The 13,188-nt window shown below is 36.1% G+C and overlaps 1 protein-coding gene across 8 annotated transcripts; it reads left to right on the forward strand.

The window, feature by feature from the left end:
* The first annotated feature begins 178 nt into the window (after positions 1-178).
* LOC126299376 (uncharacterized) lies at positions 179-9,292 on the forward strand. 8 transcript variants are annotated; one of them, XR_007552791.1, is made up of 7 exons: positions 179-266; positions 2,754-2,940; positions 3,337-3,446; positions 3,534-3,632; positions 3,746-3,839; positions 3,956-4,055; positions 8,766-9,292. XR_007552791.1 is itself a non-coding variant. In XM_049991240.1 (5 exons), the coding sequence occupies exons 1-5, from the start codon at positions 805-807 to the stop codon at positions 4,974-4,976; spliced, it is 441 nt and encodes a 146-aa protein (XP_049847197.1). In that variant the 5' UTR covers positions 445-804; the 3' UTR covers positions 4,977-9,288. The 8 variants fall into 8 exon arrangements, 3 of the variants coding, with proteins under 3 accessions (XP_049847197.1, XP_049847195.1, XP_049847196.1); XR_007552792.1 differs by lacking the exon at positions 179-266 and adding an exon at positions 437-884 and having other exon boundaries at positions 3,337-3,632; positions 4,950-9,288; XR_007552790.1 differs by lacking the exon at positions 179-266 and having other exon boundaries at positions 445-2,940; positions 4,950-9,288.
* Positions 9,293-13,188: the final 3,896 nt, after the last annotated feature.

A 13,188-nucleotide genomic window follows, 5' to 3' on the forward strand; every position in this document is an offset into this window, starting at 1 on the left:
CAGTGTCCTACAACATTCAAATTTTAAAATATTTTGAAGAGACGTTACACGAAACGGCACTCCCTACTCCTACAGCAGCGTCCTACGCAACAACGACACACTTCGCGTAAAATCAATAACTCACACCCAGGAACAGCAAATCTCAATCGAACGCGCTCGGGTCTGCAGCTCGTTGCGCACTCTTGAGGCTGACAGCGAAAACTTACAGTCAGCATTGCCAGAATGAGTTTCATGGAGAATATTTCATTCACTATAATTTTAAAAGGGTAGATAAATACTATTTAATATACAGATATTACTTAAGCGAGACTGAACATAACAATGGCTGAGGGCATGCGTAGAACAAAGAGAAAGGGAGAGCTCGGCTCGAAACGAAAATAACCAATAGCATTTCAGGCTAGCGATATCCAATAGGATTGCTTCGTTTCGGCGCCGTGGCGGGTGGCGCAGATATTTTTTATCTTTCGAATTCGAAAGTTAGACACACGTGCGGTTTTGTCAGTAGATACATGTGGAATGAGTGTATTTTGCCCTTACTGTTACTCTGTGTTGCGGAGTTTTCCGTGTAAGCAGTGAAATTTTTGTTGTGTCCAACATGATTTTTCAGTGTCATGTGTGCAATAAGGTCTATCCTAAAAAAGGAAATTTGAATAGACATCTGTTAGAGGTTCATGGACTGCAAATAGAGCAGAAAAAATTGTGTGCGCCCTGGGTAATGAAAGAAGTACTTCTGAAAAGTGCCTGTTTGAACATTTACAGTCTGAACATGAAGTAGATGTGAAATATTACATTTTAGTACCGCTGATGAATTTCAGAAGTGGAAGGAGCAAACTGAGCAGACAACGCTCTCAAAGTTCGTCAAACGTCGTGTTTCCCATGCTAAGGTTTGATTCAGAAGTTGTTTCTTATATTTGTCACCTGTCTGGTAAGTTTGTGTCTAGACGAAAAAACGTGTGATGTCTTAAATTGCAAGGTAGTAGTAAGATTGATGCACTGTGCCCTGCTAAGATGAGTAGATATATAAAAGAATGGAACCTGCTGTGTGAAATATGTTTCAACCCATGTTGGCCACAAATCCGAGTTATGTCATTTGCAACTAACAAAAAGAGAATGGGAAAGTATTGCTGCAGATATAGCAAGTGGCATACCATTCTGTCATATTAGCCAAACTTCGAGATGCAGTTGTAGATTCGAACTTGGAAACGATATATTTGGTTACGAGACAGGATCTACATAATACAGATCAGTCTTATAATTTGTCCTTAAAGTCATAAAGACACCATAATGATGCAATAAATGTTGAAGCATGGGTAAATGAAGTAAATGGTGGAGACAGTCCTTGTGTGCTTTTCTATAGATTAGATTAATACTTGTTCCATAGATCATGAAAACGACACTTCGTAATGATGTGGAACGTGTCAGGTTAAAGAAAGATGTCTGTACAAGATATTACATTACACAAAATATTGCATGACACTAATGCTTAAGTTAGTTTCTTTTTCCTCCCTTAATTTATATCAAAAATTCAGCCAATGAGTAGAAGTTGTCATCTAGAAATTCTTTTAATTTATTTTTAAATGTTGGTTGACTATTTGTCAGGCTTTTGATGCTGTTTGGTAGGTGACCAAAGACTTTTGCGGCAGAAAAATGTACCCCCTTCTGTGCCAGTCAGATTTAATCCTGCATAGTAAAGATCATCCTTTCTCCTGGTGCAATAGCTATGCACACTGTTATTACTCTTGAACTGGGCTGGATTATTAGCAACAAATTTCATAAGTGAATATATATACTGTGAGGATCCCTAGATCCTTAAATAGATGTCTGCAGAATAACCGTAGGTGGACTCTAGCAATTATTCTGATTACACGTTTTTGAGCAATGAATACTTTTCTCCTCAACGATAAATTACCCCAGAATATGATACCACACGAAAGCAGTGAATGAAAGTAGGCATAGTAAGCTAATTTACTGAGATTCTTATCACCAAAATTTGCAATAACCCTAATAGCGTACTTAGCCGAACTCGGACGTTTCAGCAGACCATCAATGTTTAGATTAATACTTGTTCCACAGATCATGAATAAGACACTTCGTAATGATGTGGAACGTGTCAGTATGTAGTAAATGTGTCAAGCGTTTAGACAAAGCTATTTTTCCATTGATGTCATTTGTGTAGCACAAGCTGTTTGACAGGTTTAATGTGCTAAATAAGGGTAAACTGACGAGTAAACTTAAGGACATTCGCCTTCGGCATAAATCGGGGAATAATATTAAGGACTTCATTACTATGGAGGTTTCTGGTTGGAAAGTACCTTCTTCTTCAAGAAGGTCAACAGATTATTTTGTATGATAATGACTTTCAGTGCAACTGCAGATTGATGTGCATCAAATGTAGGGCTTGTATTCATAGGTATTCTTGTACATGTATTGACTACACCATCAAATGGAATATGTGCAAGTACATACATAGTGTTTGCCAGATTAAGTTGAAGCAGCAACCTTCTGAACACCCAGGAAATAGTGAAGTTACACTTATTTAGAGTGAAGATATTTCTGTTGTAAATGAGAAAACAGATACTAGCGGAGGTAACACAAAAAGGGTTAATTATTCTGTACCTTTGTCAGTCCAAAGAAGGGAACTTATCGCAGAGTTTTCTGGTATTGTATCTGAACTGACCTCAAATGGCTGGGATACTGCTAAAAAAAAAAAAATGTTATCACTAAAGGCAACTGTAGCTGTCGGAATGTTGCAGCAAAAACAGGCACCGCTGCAAATAGAAAGGAAACGAGCACAAAAGATTTTACCTCAATGTTGACTGTACTCTACAAAGAAAAACAAAAGGAATAATAGTGCATCCCTGGTTCTACTAAATTCAGAAGAATCCAGTTTGATCAAATTCTCTCTACTGGCAGACAAAGAAGATGCACTTGTGGAAAAAGGTATGTTACTAGTGCCCCCCCCCCCCCCTCCCCTCCCAACAACATACATCCCTGCAGCAAAAAATGCTTGTAATTAATCAGTCTGGTAAAATTCTACATGTGACTCAAGTGGCATAGTGTGCTGCTGATGGCAATGATCAACCATGAAGTAAATAATTATTGCTGTTCCTGTTCTCTAGTTGTCAAGTTCTCGTATGTACCCTTGTTTGCTCACTAATTTAATTATTTAATTATCCTTGTAAAGCAAACATTGAGAACAAGTAATTACAAGAAATGAAATATACAGAATAAACGGTCATTGCCAGCATCACAGCACCACGCCGCCTGGGCTATAAGTAAAATTTAACCAGTGCTCTATTATCTGTTAATGTCGGCAGTCTAATATACTGTTTGCAGGTTCAGCTGTCCAAAAGCAACCAACAGAGGGTGTAGCAGGTCCATCCCCCATTACAGCATGTGCCCTACAGCACAGCCCGACGAATTGTATTATAAATCCAGGCGTTAATGTACATTTTTGTTATAAAATATCATTCTAGTTTTATGCCATAGTTCCTTGTAAGTTACAGCAATCCGGTTTGCAATTCTGCTTGCAGGCTCAACTCCCATGATTCAGCCAATAGCAAAACGGGCTGAGGTGGTATCTGGTCCATCTCTCGCTACATTGTATGTGCTGAAACACAGCCCGAGTAATAGTGAGTACTATGAATCAAGATATTAGTGCACCTCTGTGTTATGCCATTGTTTATTTTTGTCACAGCTCCTTACAAATTACTTACTGTAACTTAGTTTGCATTTCTGCCTGCAGACTCAACTTCCACAATTCAACCCATACCAAAACAGGCTGCAGTGGTACCACATTCATCCATCGGTACAGTGCGTGTGTTGCTACACAACAAATGGTGATTTTCTATTAATCAAGGCATTAGTGCGTCTATTTATTATAAAATGTTCCAGCTTTATGCCATAGTCTCTCATAAGTTATTTATAGCAATCTGGTTTTAAATGCTGATTGCAGGTGCTGTTCTCCCACATTTAAACCAGTGCCAGGCCAGGATAAGATGGCATCAGTGCCTTCCCTTACTACAGTGCATGTGCTGCAACACGGCTATGGAATGGTACTATAAATTCAGGCAGTATTTGTGAATTCTTTCTGATCTGAAATTTTGCTTGTCAGCTAAAACCTTCCTTATGAAATCTCATTTCTCATTTATACCAAAGAAGAGTGTCCTTTTGTTTAATTGAAATTTTTTTACCACTTGTCAGACTGGTTTTTGTTCAAAATATATTAGTACAAATATAGCTATATGATAGTGTGATACATTCTTTCTGTGTTGATGATATTATGGCCAATATTTCACATTACAGGTACAGGCAATTGTCTTGGTTACAAATTAAACTGTATCAGGATCACATACATCCTTGTTGTGAAACATGTCTGCACTGGCGATTTGTTCACGTTTCCAGATAAACCTCGCACATTAAGTACACTTCACTATGAAAATTAAAAAATGCTGTAACTTTTGAATCACTGCAGATAGGACATAAACTCTTTTGCCCTAATCCATAAGAAACACTACAGTTTACATCCTTAATGGACATTACATGCAAGTTACACCAAGAATTATATTTAGCAATAGTTTTTAAATAAGGCTAAATTTTACCCCATAGTCTTCCTTATACTAATGTCATACACCTTTTTATTTTACTCCTCACTAAACTTGAATTCAGGGAATCTTACCTTGTTCCCTGAGGGGAAAGTGTCAGATGCAGTAAACACCAAATGAAAAGGCTAAATAAGACAACGCAATGTGGTAGTCAGCTCTCAGTATGATATAACCACCACTAGATACTGACATCTTCAGCCTTTAGTGCATAATTTCAAAAGTTTGATTAGTTGAACAATCTTTTTAGCTTGAAGAAAATGAAGTTGTCAACATAGAAAATACCCAACATTTTTATAAATTTTCATTCAAGTTATGCCTCACTATAAATAGATTTTTAAAACACAGGTTGGTTCTGTGACAGCATGGATGTGATAGATGGAACGACAGCATCGCCTATGCCTCTGAGAAGCACAAGCAGAATGTGGAGATGGTACAGGATGAAGCATGTATCATTGACCATGACACCTAGCCAAACTGCTAGGTACAGAGTTCAGCTGTGTGGAGATTTACTTCCTAGTGTTCACAATACCAACATAAAGTGCAGCTGCAGGGAAAGATTCTCAGAGTGAAGGTTGAAGGTGCTGCACTTCATATTGGACAGATCGTGCTTCAGTAGATTAGTAATTTGCTGTCAGTCAGTGTGAGTGAACTTGACATGTTGGTCAACTCTGGTCAAGTGCAGACCACTTTTTTAGTTAGGCTGTGTGCTAAGATCTTTGAATTATTTTCAGCTTGGAACAACATTGTTCCTTTTATTTTCTCAGAATGTGCCATACAGTATATAGGCAAGATTGTGAACTCACTTTGTATGATTGTTTTTCTCCTTAATTATCTCCCCTGCTGCTCAGATGTCTAAAAAATGTGTTCTTTGTGAAGACTGTCTCTGTAAGTCGAAGCAGTGACCAGCAACACAATATTCTGTTTACTCTTGATTCAATGCTTAACATATTCTGCAATTGACACTTATTACAAGTTAATAGCACATGCATAAGCCAACAGCGAAAGTGTTAATTGCTAATATTTGAATCTTGTGAGTAGCTAAATGAGATAATGCTAGTTTAATGGCTTCCTACTGTCCTCACAAATTATAAACACTAGTTTTTTATTACCCCCTTCACACCACTTTTCAGCACCTGATATGTGCATGCAACATTTTTGCTGTTTGGAAAGGTTTTAAAAAATTTTATTTCAACACAGTTAGCCAAGATATTTTTAGCCAAAATAATCAGTTTAATTCTGCTAGCTGCAATGGTATGCAGTGAACTTTTTAAATGCTATTAGTAGACTGTACACGAGGATTGATTGTTGGGGATATGGTAGTTACCTTATGCATTGATTATCTCTTTGTTCTGTGTTCAGGAGTGTAACAGGCTTGTACTGTGTGTGATGAGACTAAAAGTTTTCCAATGAGTGTTGTGCAGTTCTTAACATACTAGACTTCCATTTGTTGTTGTGACAGTCAATTCCTAATCTAACAACACAGATTGGTTTTTTCATTATTTTTGAAGCTCCCTCCAGACTAATAGCCAGAATGCTTCTTTTGAGAATTTAGGGTTTTTTCTTCCTAACTTTGGATGCCTGTTTCATTGTTAGCCGTTTCACCCTGTCAGTTACCATATAATGGTAAAATTTAACTTGCGGTTCAAGTGGCATGCTGTGCTGATGTCATCAGTGACCAACCTTGAAATAATTAATCCTGTTCCTACTCTATGGTTGACATGTTCTTGCATGTACCCGCATCTGCTCAGTAAATTAATTTTACCTAGTAAAGTGAACATTTAGAAAAAGTGCTTACAAGAAATGAAATATTAGAGAATAATTTCGAGCACTACACAGTTGTTGCCAACATCACCACACGAGGGCACCTAAGCTGTAAGTAAAGTTTAACCCATATAAATGTGATTTCTTGTTTCCTCATTGTCATGTCACAAGGAGCATGAGTGTGCCAGCTAATGCGCAGCAATAAGTTAATAAGTTACTTGTCCTGTGACGAGTTGGAGAATTAAAGTGTCATAAGATTGCACCAAGCTTCCTGGTATGACAGTGGCCACCAATAGACACTGTAGTATTTGTGAGGATGAATGTGTCAAGTTGACAGATTCTCAGTACGTCGTACAAATAATCATTTGATAGTGTGCACACTTGATTCTATTTGGGCCTAACTTTTTGTTCTTAGTATTGGTTATGTTGAGGCTGCTGTGCATATCATCTCTACCGTGATTTTCAGAGCAACTGTATTACCTAAAGTTCTAATCCAAAGTTCCATTAATGTGGTTGTTCTTGAATCCTGTAGTCTTGGATTATCTTTCACACAATTTCTTATGGTATTTCCAGTACTTGAGAAGGAACTCGGATTTTTCATTGTTTTGAACACACATTATCCACTGCCCACTGACTGTTCCGTATTGAAGCATAACTACTGTTTTATAATAGGCTTACTTAAATTTGGCTTGTAACTGCAGTGTGACGTTACATTGTGCCACAATAATCTTCACTAATCATTAATTGTCTAAAATTAATAAAGTCTTAGGCCAACATTCCTTTACTACTTCCAAACTGTTTGCAGTTTTCACCACTGGCTTGTGAAATATACTTGATTACACTTTCAATACACATAACGTACTAGTGCTACCATTGTCTGATCCCAGTGCATGTCAGGAGAGCACCAAACTGGGCAGTGACTTTTAAGTATTTTATTTACTGCCAAAAATATGTCAATAAATGTGATCTGTAAATACAAATAAATCGCCAAAGTAAAAACTGAGGTTAACCCATCTGTAACTGACAAACTTCCATTGCTTGACTGATTGCTGTGGGATGTTGACAGTTGGATAAAATGGCGTCTTTTTCCTTCACAACATATAGTGTAAAACAACCCATCCCCTGTGTTAGTCTCACCTGCAAAGTAACAAACAGCCAAAGGTTTCACTTGACAGTGTTACATTTCCAGATCAGGATAATCAGTATTTAAATTCTCGTTTTCTGTACATTTGAGGTGCAATGACTCTCATTTTCCATGCCTTGTTGATGTCTTATGCTGATTTCTCGTAGACAGGTAACTTATTGAAACTGAAAAAGTTCACTGCACTGTTCGTGGTAACACAACTTATTTATAGTTTTCATCAGATAATACTAACCTTACAAAGAATTCTTGGGCTGTAATTTATGGGTTGAAAGGCTGTGGTCACTGCATAAAACTACTACTCCAAGTGCAGGAGACATCTTCAGAGGTACAATGGTAACTTTCATTCTACCTCGGAAGTTAGACATGAAACGTCAGGAAAAAGTAATTTTATACATCAACCATGGCCTTTTAACCTGGAAATTTTGACTCAAGAAAATGCTGGCCATGAAAGCCTACATTGTATGACTTGACAAAAATTGTCACCTGCTGTGTCCCATAGAAGTACAATAATTAATAGTAGTAATGTTAAGCACATACTAAATAAATTACATTCAGCAACATGTTCAAGCATATTATTTAAGGATGTATCATTCAAAATTAAGCACAGTTTGTTTGTATTCACTGAGAAAGAAATAGAACGACACAAACAATGTATTCTGCACTATGCTAATCTTTATTTTACCTCTTTGTGCTGCTGTGGATTGGAAATAATATGTGGCAGAATAGATATGGTGTGATTTGGATCCATTGTCTGAATGGAAATGTTGGTATACTTAAAAGCTATATAGAAGAGGTCAGGACATGTCAAATTAGCAACAGATAAAATATTTGCACACAGTTATTTCTAGATACTATTTTTGTACTACAAAATGCTAAGAGGGCAGATTCTCTATATTGACCTGTTTCACCTTGTTCAAGTTCTTAACACTATGTAGCCTTCTGACATTGCGTAGAGCTAAACAAAAGGATGCTTTCATTTGGGAACTGCTTTTCAACAATGAAATTATTTCAGAGATAGTACTCAGAACCATTGAAAGACTACATAATTGCCAGATGAGTAAAGCAAAATTGTCTCAAAAGTAACTAACAATACGTAAATCAAGATAATTGTTGGTTTTTGTTATTCTTTGGGGGGCTTTGATAAGAGTGTGAAGAACTGGATTGGTTGTATGCTATAAACAGCACTGGAAGACTGAATTTTGGAGCAACTATACCCTTGCAATGTCTATTATTTTGCCTTCGATTTGATGTTTCAGCAACCTGTGATGCCAGGAAACTCACAAATAAACTATATCATGTGCCAGATGTTGAGCACCATTGTGTTTGGAAGTTCCATTGTTCTGTGTGCAAACGGTTTTGGAAGTTTAGATGAATAAAGTTTCTGAAACTGACTGGAAAGAAACTTAATTATCAAAAATTAAGATTTTATTGCAATTCATGATACTGTGAAATATTTTTATAATTGCTGTACATTCAGCTAAAAGTTAAAGTAAAATTTTCTTGTAAGTTATGCCTGCAGAAACTTTCGTACTGAATTTAATCTTTTCTTTTGGTTTATAATTTTGATGTAAAATCATATTTTCTGTTTAAATATGAAGTTTCAATTGTATATCTTAATATTTGTAGCTGATGTGTAGAATTTTTGAAAACTGTTTTTTCACATTCTGTATGTTTTGTATGTCACTGTATTACTTCATAAAGTCTATAAGATATGACAAATTATGAATATAGTCTTAAAATTGTAGTAATAAATCCTAATTAAAAATTTAATATTTAAATTCCAATCAACTGTTAAATTTTTTCCTATAACATACTCAAAATGTAAATGTGTCCTGATGACCCAGGTGTATCTTACATGTTGCAATGTTTAAGTGTGCCAAGTAACAGGTAATAATGAGACAATTCGTAAGAGTGACTCTGCATTGGCAGTGTAAGTTATGAACGCAATTTCATGTTAGCAAAAGCACACATCATTTGCAGCGAACCAGCGACTGTTGGACATTGAAATTGTAGACCAGCCACAAGTTACATGTAATTTTTCTTTATGTTGAGTAGTTTCACTCAACAAATGTGAGCAGCTTCATAAAATTATGTGGCCAACGGCCACACATTACTTATGTCAGACTGTATACAGCACCGACGTCGTACAAAAATAAAAGAATACAATGAAGGAATGGACATCCATGTTAGTTTTTGGGACTTGAAATAAGTCACAGATCTCGACCTGACACTTTGTTCTGCCTTTATTCAATGCTGAAGAGCCTATGCTTTGAAAGGACCTTTTAATTTGCAGAATGTTCCTAAAATTTTTGAATAATGAAGTAAAATAAATTTCTGGTAACACGAAACCTGCAGTTAGGTGGTTGTAACCTGCATATTAGATTGTTGAGTGAAACTACTCAAAATAAAGAAAAATCACATGTAACTTGTGGCTGGTCTACAATTTCAATATCAAACAGTTGCTGGTTCCCTGCAGATGTGTGCTTTTGCTAACTAGTGTCACAAACAAATTGGGAAAGACCACCATTTTCAGAGCCTTGTATTGTGTTTTCACGATTTGCCTACAAGAAGGTGTCAATATAGAGTATATAGTGTCTTCAGGGTTTCCTTTGCAATTCTGTGGCATAAAATGGATTGAAAATGTGGCCAAACTACCTTTAAAATTCTCCCACATCTAAGAACTTATGTTTCTCAATTGGCTTAAAATTAAACTCTTACCTGATTCAGTGTTTGAAAACTCTATCTTAACAGTTGGAAACAAATTCTTAGGTCAAAAATTGGCTTTTTTCAGACAGCACATCCTTTCAGAAAATTTGATGTGAATTTCTAAGTGATGTACCTATGGCTTATTTTTGTGTAGTGAGTTGTTCACTTTTACCACCTCATTAATGCAGAAAGTTGTCAGTTCAGACATTTTGCATAATCGGAAAATCCCTCGTGTAGGCTGACATGAAGAATATTAAGAATCTGATCACTGCGCAATGCTTCGTGTATTTTGGATTTCACTGCAAAGGTACCAGAAGAAAGTTAAGGACTTGACTGAGTGACATTTTGAGGCTAAAAGAAGAAATGCATTCTTGTATTATTGACATAATACAAAAGCTACTTGAAGGTGAACCACAGAAATGTAAACCTACACATGCCATTTCATGTTTGGACCCATCAGCAGCATTAAATCAAGAAACATCTGTATAAAGATTGACATTATGACTTTAAATTCTCTTTCTGGTGAAAATTTGTGTTGTTTGTGTCAAACAACAATTTGTCAATATTTGTAACGATGCTCATATTGAAAAAGAAAAAATTGGCATTTTTCAAAATAAGTGAAACTTGTTTGGATGAACCTCATTACATTGCCACAAAAGAATGTTGTAATTTTGTAGATTTTCTTGAAATGTCAGTACTTTTGCCTGGAAATGCTGTTGTAGAAAGAGGTTTTTCAACAAACTCTGAATGTATTTCCAGAATTTATGCTCACTCTGTAGCAGCATGTGTGCTGATATAAAACTTCCTGTCAGATTGAGAATGTGTGCCAGAGCTAGACTCAAACTTGAGTAGGCGGTGACATACTGAAAGATATGAGGTTGGGATTTGAGTTGTACACAGGTAGTTCAGATAACAGAGCACCTGCCCAAGTTCGAGCCTATTGTTGAGAGTTAGAGTGAAAAGTATTCTTGATCATAATGCTTGCATAGTGTTGAAAATTTTAAAATCAACAGAAGTTAAATTCTATGTGTAATGCCAAGTTGCTTGTACATAGATGACAAAAAAGGCAACTAAGTGAAACTTGAAAACAACAAGAACAAAAATTATCCAGAAAAGGGATGAATTCTGAAATTAATGTGTTACAATCCCTGAAAACAAAATAGTCAGCTGAAGCACCTGAAATTATGTCAGAAATTGATGTTTGAGAAAGTATACATTGGTAAGTGTTTTACAGAATGGTCGGTCAAAGTTAAACATGCAGGGTAGCTAATGCAGATGGGCAGGGATATGCAGGGTGTATGTTGTACCTGTTACACACACTTGATCACTTGTCTCCACAGACTTGGATGGGATGAAAAATCAGCTTTCTTGAAAAACATTCAAACTGTCACATCACCAAGTAATCACTGACGAGTCACCACAGTTTATTCAAATATAGCTAATACACAGTTCTGTAACTTCATATTGCATAGTGTAGGCATAATGACAATTTGCTGCAAAAGGAATTTTTTTGTAAACAAATCAATGTAAGATTATGAATACCTTAACAAAATTCAACGAGAAACTTCAAGTTTTCTTTCAAGATTAACTGTAACATTCTACCATCATTAACCCATGAGATAAGACTGGATTTTAATCTGTCTGTTCTGTGTCACTTTTTTTCATGTGCTGGCCATTTAACCCTCCAGTTGACCCCAATATGTCTGGCTTAAACAAACAGTGTTGCATAAATGCAACCATGTGACATTTTGATGTGCACTACCCTTCAGATGATCACTCCACTTGGTCAGTCATGCTGTATGTGGTGTACATGTTGACATGGTTCATATCGGACATCATATATTTTTAAAACAAGCAATTTGTTCTTTCCAGTGTAGTATGTGTGCCTAACCCCATACAGTAAATATAATACATGACAACAATGAATTTGAAAATTCAAATTTGGTAGGCACCCTGATGTTTGTACAAAGAATAAATTGCTTTTCTGCAAATAGATTCTGAAATTATGTAAAGCTTCAGTTTCATTGTAATAGGTAGCAGCCAAAAGCAAGGAAATGTCTAGCCATAGTGAGGTTTAACATGGAAAAAATCGGGGAAATGTGCCATTTCATTTTCAATATTTTCATTTGCTTGTGTTATATAATTTAAAACACTTGCTCCCCACAGAATTTGAAACTATAGAATTATTGAAGTAATCTGTAAACTAATTTTGTATAGCAATTGCCTTGATTGGGCCGTCAGTGGTGCCTCGACCCTACTTATGTTATGGTACCATGGACATGCCATATCCCAGTCAGTTTGCTGCACTATTTGTAACACTTACAGAACAAAAGCCACTAAATATTACATGAAGGACGTGTGTGAAGCTACAGTTAGGGAACGTGACAACTTTGCTTTACACCCTTTATGTGTAAAATCTTAACCACTTTCACTAGGCCCAAATATAATGAGAATTAAAACATGTATTAAGTGCGAAAATTACGGAACAAACCAGAGTCGAATACATTAATCTCAAAGTCCAGTCTCTGTTGTGTACAACATTGTTTCTTGTGATAGTACTGACACTGCATACAACATAATGGGTTAAGTTTGTCACAGGAATAACTCTATTACCAATCTGGAGGGATATCGAAAAAGTTACAGAAGTGAATGGCTTTGAATATATACACAAGAAACTAAACTGAAACGTTCAAAGGAATTTTACATTGCAATGCTACAAATTATTTTTCTACCAGCTTTACGTGATTTTTTCGCGGCATATACACTGCCATTTTTTTGTTATGAGATGAATGATCATTTAACGACAAAATAAACACATAATTGTAGCAAGCAACAAAGTTCGTCAAGACAGATATTCATTAAACTAAGTGCTACAGATTACAAAAATATCAGTGGATCTAAACAATACGTGGATGTTCCAGCACAATAAGCACACGCGTATTGACAATATGAACCACGTTATGTTTACCTCCT

Source organism: Schistocerca gregaria, chromosome X (assembly GCF_023897955.1).
Source record: "Schistocerca gregaria isolate iqSchGreg1 chromosome X, iqSchGreg1.2, whole genome shotgun sequence".
In the NCBI taxonomy this organism is placed as follows: domain Eukaryota; kingdom Metazoa; phylum Arthropoda; class Insecta; order Orthoptera; family Acrididae; genus Schistocerca; species Schistocerca gregaria.

Excerpts from the sequence above, each read along its gene's own strand:
- LOC126299376 (XM_049991238.1), top strand. The coding sequence starts at position 805 with ATGAATTTCAGAAGTGGAAGGAGCAAACTGAGCAGACAACGCTCTCAA. Across the intron at positions 3,633-3,745 it reads GAAACACAGCCCGAGTAATA|ACTCAACTTCCACAATTCAA; the intron begins GTGAGTACTATG and ends TTCTGCCTGCAG. Across the intron at positions 3,840-3,955 it reads GTGTTGCTACACAACAAATG|GTGCTGTTCTCCCACATTTA; the intron begins GTGATTTTCTAT and ends TGCTGATTGCAG.